Raw genomic sequence first — 16,521 nt, forward strand, 5'->3', positions numbered from 1 at the left:
AAAGATTTATTAAGTAAAATAAATAAAAATAAAAAAATGAGAAAAAAAAGATAATGTAAAAGTTATCAAGTTAGTAAAATGAATCTGCTGATAAACGTTTTATCTGCTCATTGACTATTAGTAATTATATCAAAAAAGGGATCTTTTATTTCTAAAATGAAAATTAAACCTCGGGTTCTGTTAATTCTAATTGAGGTTTTCATAGTTTTTATTTTAAGGTGAAATGTGAGCAAGCAGAGTGTTATCAAATAAACACTGGAGTAATAGAAGTGTTAACATTTTGCAACATTCACTTTACCACTCTTTATAGTACTAGAGGCCCAGTACATGAAAATTCATGCACTGGAGGGGGGTCCCTCAGCCTGGCCAGCCCCCTCTCATAGTCTGGGAGCCCTCAGGGGTGGGAGGCAACCCAGCGATCAGGGGAAGGCAATGCCCCATCACACCTCTGCTGCCACCACTGCTGGCAGCGCAAGCCTTGGCTGGCCCTGGTTACCTGAGCCTTGGGCGGCCCTGGGTGGCTAGGCAGCTGCCATCCAAGGCTTGCCTGCACCTTAGGTCCACCCTGGGCAACTGGGCAGCTGCCATCTGAGGCTTGCCTGTGCCTCGGGCCAGCCCTGTGCGGCTGGGGGGCTGAGGAGACTGGGCGACTCCAGAGGCAGGCGCCCCGGCAGGGCTGAGGGGACTGGGCACTGCCATTTTGTGGCTGTGGGCGCCACCATCTTTGAGAGCATGGCAGTCAATTAGCATATTCTCTCCTTATTGGCTGTGGTCATCATCTTTGAGGGTGGGGCAGTCAATTAGCATATTCCCTCCTTATTGGCTGTGGGCGTTGCCATATTTTGCGATGGTGTGAGGGTCAATTAGCATATTCCCTCTTTATTAGATAGGATTACTAGAGGCCCAGGGCACGAAATTCATACACAGGTGGGGTCCTAAGGCCTGGCTGGCTATCAGGGCCAATCAGGGCCTGCCTTCATTCTGCACCACCCCCTGGTGGTCAGCACACATCATAGCGAGCAATAGAACTCCCAATCTCCCAGTTGAACTCCCACGGGGACATTTTGCATATTAGTCTTTTATATATATAGATTACTTTCTTTTGCTCAATGATTTGAGAGTAGGTTGCAGGCATCTTTGGCCTTTACTCCTAAATACATTAGCATGTACTTCATAAAAAACACAGACATTCTCTTACCTAGCTAGTCATAGTACAATGATTGAATTTCAGAAGTTTAACATTGGTACTATAGTATTATCTAATTTACAGTTTATATTAAAATTCTTGCTAATTGTTACAAAGATGTTCTTTGTTGTGATCTTTTTATTCAAACACAAGATCATGCATTGCTTTTAAGCTATGTAAATTTTGTTGCTTTGCAACATGTCACTTCTGTTCAGAATAGAGTTTATCCTTGTGACTCATCTCCTGCAAGTTTTATTGAAGAAAAAAAAAGATATTTGGGATTTCAAGGTGGCTGCTTTCTAGAAAACCAAATTTACCGGGTAAGAGGACCATTTTTATTTTTTATTCTAAAAACTTTGGCTGAGTTTTGGTGTCTTGACTCAGCAAAGTCTGTTGTTCATCAAGGCTTGGTAAGCATGAAAGTGGGTACTGAAGCTTTCCTTTATTTCATAATCCCAATTGTTTTTCTAGAAACCATCAATAGTTTCTGAATGACTGACTCAATTTTTGGATTCTATTCTCATGACCAAGCAAATGTTTGACTTGAAACCAGCCTAGTATAAATGTCTCTGTGCCTCTAATTCTGAATCTATTCCTGGATTTCAGCACTAGAGAAACCCATCAAAAAATGTCTAAAACTGGAACAAAGGTAAGTAAATGGTCATGCTGATTTTTAGCCTAACTGCTTTCTTTTTACCTAATGATACGTTGAAAAAAAACATGTAGTAAAGCTTTAGCTACTTTCCCTGCAGGTGAGTATGATAGTGTTCAGAAGGTTGGGATAGGGAGAGAAGATTAAGAAATACTTATTATATTTTCTACTCTAACAGAATTATCAAACAGTTTGTTAAGGGGTTATCAGTATGTGTGGTGCTATGTTGAATACTGTACAAGTATATAACATGTAAATATCATGATTTCTCTCTTCCAGCAACTAATATTCCATGAACTTCCACAGGAATAGGAATGCTGATCAGAGGATTATGTGAAGTAGAAAGCTTTCGGTATTCAATGAAAATTTTGTTTTATGAAATTTAGGCTCAACCATTAATATTTTAAAAGGCCAAGGTGGATGGAACAATCAAGAGAATTAAATCCTACATATCCTCTTCATTCAAGCAGTTACTCTTACCCTTTGCCCAAAATAAAGAGGTTATTAAGTTAAGAAAATTGCCTTTAAATATGTGATTTACAATTGTTGAACTGGCTATTTGATCCCAAGGTAGGGCTTAGGGAATGAAGGAATGTACCTTCATTCTCTTTTTAGCTCTTCCACTGACCGGGGACTAAAGCAAAGCCATGGTTCCTGATTTGCCCCCCTGACTTTTTACTGGAAAACTTTCAAACCCATTGCATCATTTTAGAGAGTACCTATTAATGTGTTCTAGAACTGGTTAAACTGATTATATTCCTTTTGGAAAATAGAACTAATAATCATACTTATTATTCAGAAGGAGAAAAATGAGACAGTGTCTTTAGTGCTCTGAATTTCTTGATAATATGCCAAGCACATCCCACTGAGAATGTGCAGTCCTAGAGAGATATCAATGTACCTTGAGGTATAAAACCACCTTAGATGAAAACATCCCTGCTTTCAGAGATTTCTGAAGTAGTAATGGTGTGCTCTCTCATTTCTTGTGGCTGGGCTTTTGCTTAAGTTAAATAACCTTTGTTTGCTAGACCAAAGAAGACAGCATCTCTTTCTCTTATTCTCCCTTTCCCACTATCTTGCTAGCAGTTTAATCAGAGGAGTTAAGGGCTTGGCAAATTCTTGCCTCTGGAATACTTGAGACACTTTTCTTTCTGCCACATTGGATTAGTAGGCTATTTTTCAAAAAGTCAACTTGAAAACAAGAGGAATTTTGAAATTTTAGGCAAATCTTCTGCACATTTCTTAGCCTTTTCTGCAGATTTCCCTCCCACCCCCAAGAGATAAAACCTTCTATTAGCTGACCATAGAGTAGACTTCATAGACCTACAAATGGAGAGTGAGTAGATTTGCAACATTCTCTGGGCCCTGAGAGTTAGAAGGTCTCCCTGAAAAGTGAGCTTGGTCCTGGAGCTCAGTAATAGTTCCATGGCAACATCAGTGCTTTGTTTCAATCTTGGGATGGTTAGCTGCTCTGCTGGGAGGTTGGACAGCAAGGTGATCTTGTAGAATATCGCGTATATTTAACTTCTCAGATATTGATGTTAGGCACATGTGCAGAAGGCAGTAAATGTGAGAAACAATGAAGGAAAAAGATGATACTAACTTAATTTCCCATAACATATCCCTTGCAAAGCCTCTTGTGATTAGTTGGCTGAAAACCAAAGGTAAATTGAATTAAGGACTTTGGGTCTATCTATTCATAGAAATGTTACCTTGATTTTCCTAAAGATCTTTCCACAGGTTTGGGGAAAAAACCCTCAGACTCAGGATCAGTCTTGTTCTGTTTCTAAGAGAGTAAATGCTGTTTGTCAAACAGGGATAGCTGTGTAGGTAGGAAGACAGCAAAAGGGAAAATAAAGTAAAATAAAATGAACCACAGATTACTAACCAGGAATTTGCACTGCAGTCCACTCACTTGCCTGCAACTAACTGATCACTGGATAGTGACCTTAAGCAAGTTAATTAACGTATTTTTCTGTAACAACTATAGGAAAAGCTTATTGGCAATTTTGAACTAGGTATTAAACTAATTGCGTTATCTACATTATCCCATTGGACCCTCAGAGCAATCCTGTGTAGTAGATATGATGATCCAGTTTTACAAATGAAGAGACCGAGCCTCAGAGAGATTCAATGGCTTGTTCAAGTCACAGAGCCAGTGACTAGTGGTTCTGCTATTTTATTTTGTTTGGGTTTTTTTGTGGGTTTTTTTTTTTTTTTATCTGTAAACAGGGGCACCATGTATCTTTAAATACTAGTATGTGCTGTGCTAAAATGGGAAAGGGAGCTGGAAGAGATAAATTTGGGAAGGGGTGAAAGGAAATAAAGTAGATGATTAGGGGTGGGAAGGAAGCTTTTAGAGAACAGGAAATAAAAGAGTTGAAAGAAATGGGAAAGGTAAAGAGGGGAGATTAAGATGGAAGGAAATAATTAGCAGGGAACCATCTAGAAAGAACTACATGTGGTGGAAGAGAATGAGGTCTTATGTCCATTTGTGAGTCATTCTTGGTTTCTTCTCGCCTTTATTCTCTTCATCTAATTAGTCACCAAACCCTAAATTTCTTTTGCCTGTTTTCTCATCATCATTCACATTGCCATTGCTTTTCCATTGGCCCTCATCACTTACCTTGCCCATAATAACCATCTATTTCCAGGTACATCTCCCACATTATCGCCAAAGAGATTCTAGCATGGTTCCTGTTTCTCGTTTCTGCCTTTATTTCCTAATACTTCACAAATACTCAATATAATGGTCCCTACAATGGCTCATAATCTCTCACTCCTTTATTCCTTTGAACAGGCTATCCTTTTTCCTTTGCCTATGGAGAAAACCCCTACTTAATCCTTCAAGCCTCACCTGGAAGATCCTCTCCAGACTACTTGGCTCTGCTCCTCCTGGTTTTCTCCTTTTAAACCCATAGAGCAAATAGTCACAAGGTGGCGGCATAACGCCAGGGAATTAACTTGAATCAATGACACCTGTGATTTCAGTTTTAAACGATAACCTAGCATTGATCTTGGATTGAGGAATTATAGCCCATTTGGTCTACTGGTTATCAGACACTGTTTCGTGAAGCCCTGGGTTATTTCTTGTAACTCTATCCCCTATTTCAACCAGAAAAGCTCTGAGTTTTATTTCACAGCCAGGGCGTCCAATGTAGTCTATTCCTTTCATTTGACAAATGGGAACTTGGAGCCCAGAGACGGCTTGACTAAGGTAGTAAGGCTGATTATGGAGATGCAGGTCAAGAGACCAGGTTTATTTTTTTTATTTATTTTTTTAAAAAAATATATTTTATTGATTTTTTACAGAGAGGAAGAGAGAGGGATAGAAAGTTAGAAACATCGATGAGAGAGAGACATCTATCAGCTGCCTCCTGCACGCCCCTACTGGGGATGTGCCCGCAACCCAGGTACATGCCCTTGACCGGAATCGAACCTGGGACCCCTCAGTCCGCAGGCCGACGCTCTATCCACTGAGCCAAACCAGTTAGGGCAAGAGACCAGGTTTATTATTTCCAGTTTTGCAGGGCTGCATGTTTTCCAAGGCCATCACAGATCCAAGGGGGTACCCCAAGCATTCTGTTAGAAACTGGGGAAGAGCTTGAAACAGAACATTTTGTTACTTTGCAACAATTTTCTTGGCAATAAAATAATACAGAAAATAATATGGTATATTTTCATGCTCTGTAGCCATCTAAAATAAGTTCTCTAAAGTTAAGGTCTATGTTTATTTTTCCTATGTCTCTTCCATTTCACCTAGAATGAATGTCTGCATTTACACTCACTTGCTTTCACCATTTATTGAGGGTCTGTCAAGTGCTAGGCACAGCGGTTTTTAGCTCAAATGAGGTTTGGTCTTCACCATTGAAAGAAGTCCACTAGAAGGTCTGGTGGGAGAGATAGACATGTTAGTAGATAATTTATTATGTAATGTGATAAGTACAGTGAGCTGTGGGAACAAAAAGCAGGAAGCAGTGAGCTTGAGTCTGAAATTGCCGGCTTATATTAGAGCACTTTTTGTTTTTTTATGTTAAGCCCTCAGAAAGTACTCATTCCTATCGTTGTCTGTTAGAAGGTAAATGTTATAAGGTGAGGTAGAGCAAAAATAGAGAAGGAAGGAATTTCTGAAGTGGGAAGTATGCTCGTAATTTTTATCTTATGTATGAATGATGCCACCCAACTCCTCAGTTCTCTTTGTTTGCCCTGTACTTCAGATTACTTTCTATGAAGACAAAAAATTTCAAGGCCGCCACTATGACTGTGATTGCGACTGTACAGATTTCCACATGTACCTGAATCGCTGCAACTCCATTAGAGTGGAAGGAGGCACCTGGGCTGTGTATGAAAGGCCCAACTTTGCTGGGTACATGTACATCTTACCTCGGGGCGAGTACCCGGAATACCAGCATTGGATGGGCCTCAACGATCGCCTGGGCTCCTGCAGGGCTGTTCACCTGGTGAGCCTGGTGGCGCTCTCCCTATCCCCACACTTCGTTTTACGTGAAAGTTTATTTTGAGGTTTTTCTACTTCTTAATGGGAAGCTGTCTTTTTTGGCTGTGGAGGCTTAAATAAAATCTTAGGTCAGTTCATCTTAAGACTGAATACACTAATTATTTCCATAGCACTTTTGCTACCTCTTGAGGATTTTAAGAAATTAAGATTTTAAGTCAGCTGTTTCAGTCAGTGCACAGTGGGGATGGGAGTTCGGATCATCTAGATTTCAAGATGGTGGGTTCTGAACCATCCTGTTCTCTCAGTCTGTGACCTGCTGGTGATTTCCATAATGGTTACTGTTCGTTTCCTTCTGTGTTTTTTTAGTCTAGTGGAGGCCAGTATAAGATTCAGATCTTTGAAAAAGGTGATTTTAATGGTCAGATGTATGAAACCACTGAAGACTGTCCTTCCATCATGGAGCAGTTTCACATGCGAGAGGTCCACTCCTGTAAGGTGCTGGAGGGTGCCTGGATTTTCTACGAGCTACCCAACTATCGCGGCAGGCAGTACCTTCTGGACAAGAAGGAGTACCGGAAACCCATCGAATGGGGTGCAGCTTCCCCAGCTGTCCAGTCTTTCCGCCGCGTTGTAGAGTAATGACATGGATGGGCCATAAGCTTCTTCCTGGGGGCCAGACGCTGGCTGGCCTTGTCATCAAATAGGCATCATAAATAAAACAATTGGCATGCACTCCACTGTTGACTGTTGCCTCCTTAAACACTCTTAGGGATCAAATAGTATTCTCCAGAGTGGGCAGTTACACAAAGCAACTAACTCAAAATGGGACTGCATGAAAAAGACTAGAAAATCATAGTGCCACAATGTTACTAAGTTTTGTGTTAATTCACAGGTACAATTATTATAGCTGCCATTCATTTAGTGCTTTTATTATGCCATTTTCTCTTCACAACAATCCTGAAAAAGAGGTGATTCATCTGCATCTTATGAATAAGGAACCAGAAGTTTAGAGAAATTAAAAACTTGCCCAAGTTCACCAACTAGTGAATGACGGGACCAGGATACTTATGTTTCCAAAGCCCTGTTCTTTTCTCTTTATTTTTAACTCATTCAACACATATTGGCTGGGGATCTGTGCACATCATGTAAGTACACAACCCTAGGATAGGGTACCTATCAAACGGGGCTATTACTTGAAAACAGTGCTGTAAGTCTCTTGAAGTCCTTTACAATCCAGAGATTCCTGTGCCAGTTACCTCTCAACCCTCAGTTCAGTTTATCTGTAAAAAGAAAGGACATGTGAAACAATTTATGCCTACTTTAGAATAGTTGGGATGGAGTTTTATTGAATTCTTCTTACTTTGAGATTTTACTAGTATTTATTTAGTCTTGAAGGAATTGGGGCATCACTAGTAATATTTAGTGCACTGAACTGGGATACTCTGGATGTACCTGTCTTTAGAGAGATGGCAAAGCTCGTGTCTCCTAGGAGTTTTTCCTGGAAAGGATGAGTAGAACAGCCGAGGACCCTCCCTTTGTGTACACTTCAGTCTGTACTCTTGTATGCAGTGCATGCTCTCCCCTGAATGCTTTTATTCATTTTGTTAACTTCAGCCCTGCTTTCTGTCATTTTTTTCATTTTGAGTGGAGGACTTTGAGAAATTTGAGTGAAAGTGAGTGAGAAAGACATGATACACAGAGGAGGAGGAATGGGAGGCCACTTGCTGAGCTGCAGAGCTCTGGACCTTGTCACCTACCATGAAGTTAACTTTCCTTATCTCCACAAAGAGGGAGGTGAGCCAAATGCTCAAGTCCCATCGAACATAAACATTCTAATTCTCTGAAGGCTAGGGGGATGCTGAAAGACTAGCTGATGTCTAAAGACCACTAATACTTATTTTTAGAGGCACAATTTCTGGGAATGACCTTGGAGATCCTGCCTCTCCTTTTCTGCAGAGGATGCTGAGGGTGGGGTAACAGTCAGTGACTGCAAGTCTCTCCTCTCAGACCAACTGCTGCCGTGTTCCAATCCTTGGTGAACTGGTCACAGTCTGTTCAAAACAAGCAGAAAAGCAGTTCTGGCAGCAAGGTAGGAAAACAGGCATCAGGATGACTAACCACGGTCTCAGAGAAGTAGAAGATGGCTTTTGACAGATAAAACAATTATTTGGGAATGTTTTATGCCCCTTGGTTCATGCCCTGGTCCAGAAAGAGATTGCCACCATTCTCCCCAGCCATGGACACATTAATCAACTTGCATGAAAAAGGAATTTCACTAGCAATCAACATTATAGTAAAAAACAAAATAAAACACTGTATGTCCTTATCTATCAATCAGCCCCAGGTCTGATAGAACATTCTGCTGTTAGAGCCAAAAGCACCTGTCATGGACACCCATGGGTTGTTATTTATAAGTATTATCTCTCTCTTTATTGTTTTGCTGCTCTAAAATGGGGGAGGAGGTGTCTCAAGAAAATAGGACAATGGCTTACTTAGACAATCGTAGTCCTGTTTCCATTCTACGCATTCCTCGGACACAAGTTGAATATTTCCCAAACATAGAGCCCACTTCCTCAAAATGTAACATCAGGGGCTCTTCTTTAAAGCCTTTATAGTAGTGGAATCTAAAAACAAAACAAATAAATAAAACAAACCCATAGATACAGAGAACAGCTGATGTTTGACAAAGGGGAGGAGGTTTGGGAGGGAGTATAGGGAGGTTAAATGTGACCAGTTATTTATTCCTTTATTAAAGGAAAATAAAATTTAAAAATAAAAAAATAAAGCCTCCAGGTAGGGTTGCCAGATTAAGTAGAGTACAGAATTAGTAAATCCCAAGTCAGAGAAGTCAGATGTAAACATAGTATAAGTATATCCCAAGTTTGGGATGGAATATACTTACACTAAAACGTTATTTGTCATTTGTCTGAAATATAAATTTAACTGCATTCTGTATTTTTATTTGCTAAATATGTCAACTCTATGCTTAAAGGGCAAAGGGGTCACATGGCGCTGAAAGGGAGTCAAAATCTTTCATTGAGTCAAAATCTCCCTGTAAGTTTCAACCTCTATTCTAGTTCTGCTTTTCATTTAATTCTTCATTCCCTTTAAATAAGCATGTCAAACTCAAAGGCTAACACGGGCCAAATAAACAAGGTTTAAGTTTATGTGGGTTGCAAAAAACAAAAGCTTCAATTTTCATAGAAACGTAGGTTTATTTCAATAGGGACATGCTGAATACAAAGGACTGAAATAAATGAGTAATCGTTAAAATAATAGAACATTTTAATAAAAATTAACATTTTTTCTTAAATATTAACTTACCAGACACTGAGTAACTGCACACACATTAATAAGCGTAACGCAAATAAACCTACTTTTCTTGTTCTTCGAAAGCGAAATATTTCCTATTGCGCACACCAAACAAGTCAGTACAAGACTAATGACATGGCAATCAGCTGCTAAAATATTCACTGCTAGTATTAGTGGAGAGAATGGTGCATCTGCGAGTAAGGTGCATAAGGGAAATGAATGCAACACAATTATAGTAATAAGTCATTAGTGAACGTTGTAGTTCATTATTAATAATTATGTATAACAGGATATTGTAAAAATTTAAGTTATAAAATTTTTATTAAAACGTTTCTTACATACCGTTATATTGGCTGGGCCACAAAAATATTTGTTGTGGGCTGCATGTGGGCCAGGAGTTTGACATGCTTGCCGTTAGGTATTTGAAGGTGTCTCCTGTTCTCCTCCACACTCTCATTTCCAAGTGGAACAACTCCTGGTCCTTCCACTGTTTCTTGATGTGTCAGCTCCCAGATTCCTCTCCATCCTGTGCTGATTGCAGATGATCTTTCCCACCGTTTCAGCTAAAGTCTGACCAGAGCAGAGGATCTGGGGGATTGTGTTCAGTTCTTCCACTTTCCTTTCTTAGATATATACTGCTCTTTCCTTTTTGAAAAAATTAAATTTATTGGGGTGACATTGGTTAATAAAATTATATAGGTTTCAGGGGTATAATTCTATAGTATATACTGTTCTTGACTAAGCTCAGTTCTCCTTGAACCTTCCCACCAGCCTTGATAATGGGTCTGGCCACTCCTTCCCAGGAACTAGCATTCCATTTCAAGGAGAAAGTTCCTGTCCCCTCTGGAAAGTTAGAGAGAAATGGATTCAAATCCTGCCACTTCCACATGTTAGCTCTAAATCACACAATCTAATATGAATAACCTTGATTTCCTTATCTGTAAAACAAAGACAACACTTGCTCTGTGGGCATTAAAGTAATGTATGAAAAATACATAAATATATGGTCAGTTCTTATTATTTGCAGTAGTTATATTCTTTTTAAAATATATATTCTTATTGATTTCAGAGAGGAGGGAGAGAGAGAAAGAGAGACTGAAATATCAACGATGAGAGAGAATAATTAATCGGCTGCCTCCTGCACACTCCCTACTAGGGATCGAGCCTGCAATCTGGGCACGTGCCCTAACTGGGAATAGAACCATGGTCTCCTGATTCATAGGTTGATGCTCAACCACTGAGCCATACCGTTCGGGCTGCGGTAGTTATCTATACTAATAAAAGGGTAATATGCTAATTAGGGTGGATGTCTTCTGGACGACCATCCGGACAAAGCCGCAGCAGCTGCCTGAGGCTCAGGCAAGCCGCGGATGGCGGCTGCCACTGCCCAGGGCCGGCCCAAGGCTCAGGCAGCCATGCCCAGCTGTGAGGCCTGAGGCTCAGGCAGCCATGGTGGCTGCCAGTGGCAGCAGCAGTGGGGTAATGGGGGCAGCGCCTTCCCCTGAACGGCCAGGTCACCTCCAGCAGAGGGAGGCCAGAATGCAGCTTAGGGCCAAGGCAGAGGCAGTTAGGGGTGATCAGGTCGGCAGGGGGCAAGGTAGGGGCAATCAGGCTGGCAGAGAGGGCAAGGTAGGGGTGATCAGGCTGGCAGGCAGGCAGAGTGGTTAGGGGTGATCAGGCAGGCAGGCAGGCAGAGGGGTTAGGGGTGATCAGGCAGGCAGGCAGGCAGAGGGGTTAGGGGAGATCAGGCAGGCAGGCAGGCGAATGGTTAGGAGTAAGTGGTCCCGGATTGCGAGAGGGATGTCCTACTGCTGGTTTAGGCACAATACCACGGGGGTCCCAGATTGGAGAGGGTTCAGGCTGGCCTGAGGGACCCCCCCTCCTATGCACGAATTTCATGCACTGGGCCTCTAGTATTCTATAAAGATAGTGAACGTGGATAGTGCATACTAAACCACTATTCCTAGAGGAAATATAGGGTCAGGTGCCTGTGAGCCCCTGGTCACAACATTTTTTACAACCAATCAATACATAACCTTTTAAATTTTTTTAAATTTCCAAAATATTATTTATGGAAGCCTAGCTATTAGTCAAATTTTTGCCTAGGTGCTAGGAATAAAAGGATAAATATATATATTGTTTCTACCATGTTATATGTCCCTTTAACAATGAATTCCAACTCTATCTGAAAATAGATCCCACAGAGGTTACACATAACCTTTTTAAATGTGTGCTTCTATTTAAAGACACATTAATATATATTGTTGATTCATTAACATTGAACTCACAGCCAACTCCTATCTGAATGAAACTTATCTAACACATATTTTCTCTGTAAGGCACACTGCAGCCCTCTGGTGCTAAGGAACACTAGACAGCACTTCAGCACTACATTGAGGGTCTTTTCATATGGCAGTTTCTCCAACCAAAGGAAAGCAATGCAAAACACAACACAAAAGGTACTTGTTTACCATATGAGAGCTGAAACCAGAGGCAGAGAGCATTTGTTTGACCTTAACTGGGAACACATACATTGGGAGACTCAAATTTTTTGCTGTTCTGCTTATGTTTGTGAATGACCTTGAAAGCACTGTGAGTAGTGGTTTAGGGATTGCAAACACATTTTAGTGAGCGGGCAAATCCTATATAATAAAAGAGCAATATGAAAATTAACCATCACTTTGCTATACCCACCAGCCACGCTCACCAACCAATCAGGAGTGAAGATGCAAATAAACCCAACCAAGATGGCTACGGCCACAGAGAGTAGGAGGGAGGCTTGGGTTTCCCTGGCAATGGAGGAAGCCAAGCTTTCCGCCTGCCCTTGCCGGCCTAGGCCTCCACTAAAGGCTACAAAGTTTCAATGATAGAAGATACATAAACCCAAACAGAAATGGCGGCAGCCGTAGAGCTGGAAAGAGCAGGAGGCTAGGGTTGCCACTGGTGATGGAGGAAGCCAAGCTTTCTGCACACCCTGGCCGGCCCAGGCCTCCGCTTAAGGCTACAAAGTTTCAATTATAGAAGATACATAAATTCAAAAAAAAATGGCTGCTGCCATGGAGCAAGCAGAAGGCTTGGCTCTGCTCCAGGCTACAAAGTTTCAATTGTAGAAGATAAATAAACCCCAGATACCAGGGCCTCCGCTTGGGTCACCAGGGGGCGTGGCCGGCCTGCAAACCACCACAGGCCCCTCACCCAGGCCGCCTCACGCCCCAAGGGAACCCCCACCCTGATCCGGGACACCCTTCAGGGCAAACCAGCTGGCCCCCACCCATGCACCAGGCCTCTATGCTATCTAATAAAAGAGTAATATGCAGATTGACCATCACTCCAACACACAAGATGTCTGCCCCCATGTGGTCAAAGATCCTACCCCATGTGGACACAAGATGGCCGCCACAAGATGGCTAGCAAGGGAGGGCAGTTGGGAGGGACCAGGTCTGCAAGGGAGGGCAGTTGGGGGCAATCAGCCTGCAGGGGAGGGCAGTTAGGGGTGACCAGGCTGGCAGAGGAGGGAAGTTGGGGGCGACCAGGCCTGTAGGGAAAGGCAATTGGGAGGGACCCAGGCCTGCAGGGGAGGGCAGTTAGGGGTGACCAGGCCTGCAGGGGAGGTCAGTTAGGGGCAAACAGGCTGTCAGGGGAGCAGTTATGCATCAATCAGGCTGGCAGGGGAGTGGTTAGGGGGTGATCAGGCTGGCAGGCAGAAGCGGTTAGGGCAGGGGTGGGCAAACTTTTTGACTCGAGGGCCACAATGGGTTCTTAAACTGAACCGGAGGGCCAGAACAAAAGCATGAATGGAGTGTTTGTGTGAACTAATATAAATTCAAAGTAAAGGAGCGGAGGGGAGAGCAAGAGAACCCTCCGCTCTTTCGGCTCCGCGGGCCGGATAGAACAGCCGAACAGGCCGGATCCAGCCCACGGGCTGTAGTTTGCCCACGGCTGGGTTAGGGGCAATCAGGAAGGCAGGCAGGTGAGCAGTTGGGAGCCAGCAGTCCTGGATTGTGAAAGGGATGCCCGACTGCCCATTTAGGCCCGATCCCACGGGATCGGGCCTAAATGGGCAGTCGGACATACCTCGAGGGGTCCCAGATTGGAGAGGGTGCAGGCTGGGCTGAGGGTACACTCCCCCTCCCCCGTGCACAAATTTTGTGCACTGGGCCTCTAGTTCAAAGTATAAAAATCTGTGAATAATAAAGATCGACTGTACTTTACCACCATGGCTAACATGCTAATACCATTTCCTAATACTTAAGTACCTCTGCTACCAAGTTGTTTGTTTTTTGTTTTGTTTACTTGTTTAGCTTTTACATACCGCATTTTTCCATGTATAAGACACTGTTTTTTTTCCTAAAATCATTGGACTTAATATCAAAGGGCGTCTTATACACAGAAGTCAGCCTAGGAGGGAGCCCTGCAGCTGCATACCTGTCCATACCTTGTCAAACAGGCTTCCTCCAACCACTAGCCTTATTGTTACTGACATCAGCTGATGCAGTAATTGGAGGTGGAAGTGGAGAGTGTGGAGGTGCAACAGGAACCAGAACGTTCTGAGCCCATAAAGATGCCAAAAAACAAAAAAATAAATAAATAAAATGAAAAAAAATAAATACCAGTAAGTGATTGTTTTACTCTGCAAAATTCAAACTGAATGTAATCAGCTATGCTCTATAGAGCTGCAAAGAGACAATATGGATCTCCTCCTATTGAGTATATGATCAGACAGTGGAGAAAACAGGAAGAACAACTCCTTAAGATGCTGAAAAAGAAGAAGGCCTTAAGAGGAAAACCAGCAAAATGTTTAAAATATTGATTTCTTGAGAAAAAAACAAGATGGCGGCATAGGTAAACACCTAAACTGCTGCCTCGCACAACAATATCAAAACTACAACTAAAAGACAAAACGGACACCATCGAGAAGCACAGGAAAGCTGGCTGAGTGGAAATCTACAACTAGAAGAAAAGAGGAAAGCACATTGAGACTCAGAGGAGCTACAAAAGGCTGAGGTACAGAGGCTCGCACGCAGAGAGGAAGGGCGGCTGTGTGCACGGGTAGCTGAGTGCGCGGCTGGCTTTCTAAAGCGGGAGGGAGAAAGAAACTCCCGACTGCACTGAACTCCAGTCCCGGGCGAGACGCTGGGAAACCAGACTCATTGCGGGGAATCTGGACTGTCAGGAAAAAGAAAGCACACTGAGACTCGGGAGCTGCCAAAGGTAGAGGTCTGGAGGCGTGCACAGAGAGAACCGACTGCTGAATGCACGAAAGGCTGAGTGCACAGCTCGCTTTCTAAAGCGGGAGGGAGAAAGACACTCCTGACTGCGCTGAACTCCAGTTCTGGGCAAGTTTCTGGGAACCCTGACTCATTTGGTGAGAAACTGGACTGTCTGGCAGTGGGCGAAACTCGAGGGTGGCTTTCACTCAGAGGTGCTTGCAGCAATTACCGAGGGACACTGAGACCCAGGGGCCTCATGGGGCAGGGCTGACGGGAAACCAAGGCTGTGTGCTCCACCCTGAAACTCTGCCCCATCCAAGCTAAGCACAGAGGCTTTTGCAGTTTTGCAAGTCTTGTCTCATAGGAGTGTCTCCAGCACAGAAGTGTTCCCATTGTAGACAGAGCTGATCCTCACAGCCAATTGGCCTGGAGGTCAATTCCTCCCAGTGATACCAACAACAATCAAGACATAACTACAACAAGGCTGAGCACACAGTCCACAAAGGGGTTCACCAAGAATGTCCACCTCAGGTAACTGGGGAGGCTCAGCCACTGGGCCCTATAGGACACCTACCATACAAAGCTACTCTACCAACTCAGGAAAGCAGCAAAAATGCGGAGACAAAGAAACAGATCACAAATGAAAGAAATGGAGGAAAACAAATGACTGGATATAGAGTTCAAAACCATGGTTATAAGGTTTTTCAAGAATTTCCTAGAAAAGGCTGATAAATTTAACAAGACCCTCGAGGATATGAAAAAGGACCAACTAGAAATTAAACATACACTGACTGAAATAAAAAATATTATACAGAGACCTAACAGCAGACTAGAGGACCACAAGAATCAAGTCAAAGAGTTGAAATACAAAGAAGCAAAAAACACTCAACCAGAAAAGCAAAAAGCAAAAAGAATCAAAATATTTGAAGATATTGTAAGGAGCCTCTGGGACAACCTCAAGTGTACCAACATCAGAATTATGGGGGTGCCAGAAGAAGAGAGAGAGCAAGATACTGAAAACCTATTTGAAGAAATAATGACCGAAAACTTCCCCCACCTGGTGAAAGAAATAGACTTACAAGTCCAGGAAGCGCAGAGAACCCCAAACAAAAGGAATCCAAAGAGGACCACACCAAGACACATCATAATTAAAATGCTAAGAGCAAAAGACAAAGAGAGAATATTAAAAACAGCAAGAGAAAAACAGTTAGTTACCTACAAGAGAGCACCCATACGACTGTCAGCTGATTTCTCAACAGAAACTATGCAGGCCAGACGGGAGTGGCAAGAAATATTAAAAGTGATGAATAGCAAGAACCTACAACCAAGATTACTCTACCCAGCAAAGCTATCATTCAGAATTGAAGGTCAGACAAAGAGCTTCACAGATAAGAAAAAGCTAAAGGAGTTCATCACCACCAAACCAGTATTATATGAAATGCTGAAAGGTATTCTTTAAGAAGAAGAAGAAAAAGGTAAAGATAAAAATTATGAACAACTAATACATGTCTATCAACAAGTGAATCTAAAAATCAAGTGAATTAAAAATCTGAGGAACAGAATAAACTGGTGAATATAAGAGAATCAGGGGCATAGAAAGGGAATGGGCTGACAATTCTTGGGGGGAAAGGGGTGTGGGAGGTGCGGGAAGAAACTGGACAAAAAGCGTACACCTGTGGATGAGGACAGTGGGGGAGAGGTAAGG

At 42.6% G+C, this 16,521-nt stretch overlaps 1 protein-coding gene across 2 annotated transcripts; it reads left to right on the top strand.

The window, feature by feature from the left end:
- The first annotated feature begins 1,440 nt into the window (after positions 1 to 1,440).
- CRYGS (crystallin gamma S) lies at positions 1,441 to 7,030 on the top strand. Of its 2 annotated transcripts, XM_080656522.1 has the most exons (3): positions 1,441 to 1,835; positions 6,056 to 6,298; positions 6,661 to 7,030. In XM_080656522.1, the coding sequence occupies exons 1-3, from the start codon at positions 1,815 to 1,817 to the stop codon at positions 6,931 to 6,933; spliced, it is 537 nt and encodes a 178-aa protein (XP_080512648.1). In that variant the 5' UTR covers positions 1,441 to 1,814; the 3' UTR covers positions 6,934 to 7,030. The 2 variants fall into 2 exon arrangements, with proteins under 2 accessions (XP_080512648.1, XP_080512647.1); XM_080656521.1 differs by lacking the exon at positions 1,441 to 1,835 and having other exon boundaries at positions 5,858 to 6,298.
- Positions 7,031 to 16,521: the final 9,491 nt, after the last annotated feature.

Source organism: Plecotus auritus (assembly GCF_963455305.1).
Source record: "Plecotus auritus genome assembly, chromosome: 2".
NCBI classification, from domain to species: Eukaryota; Metazoa; Chordata; class Mammalia; order Chiroptera; family Vespertilionidae; genus Plecotus; species Plecotus auritus.

Coding starts and splice junctions, on each gene's coding strand:
- CRYGS (XM_080656521.1), top strand. CDS start 6,008: ATGATGCCACCCAACTCCTCAGTTCTCTTTGTTTGCCCTGTACTTCAG. Junction 6,299..6,660: donor CCTGCAGGGCTGTTCACCTG/GTGAGCCTGGTG, acceptor GTGTTTTTTTAG/TCTAGTGGAGGCCAGTATAA.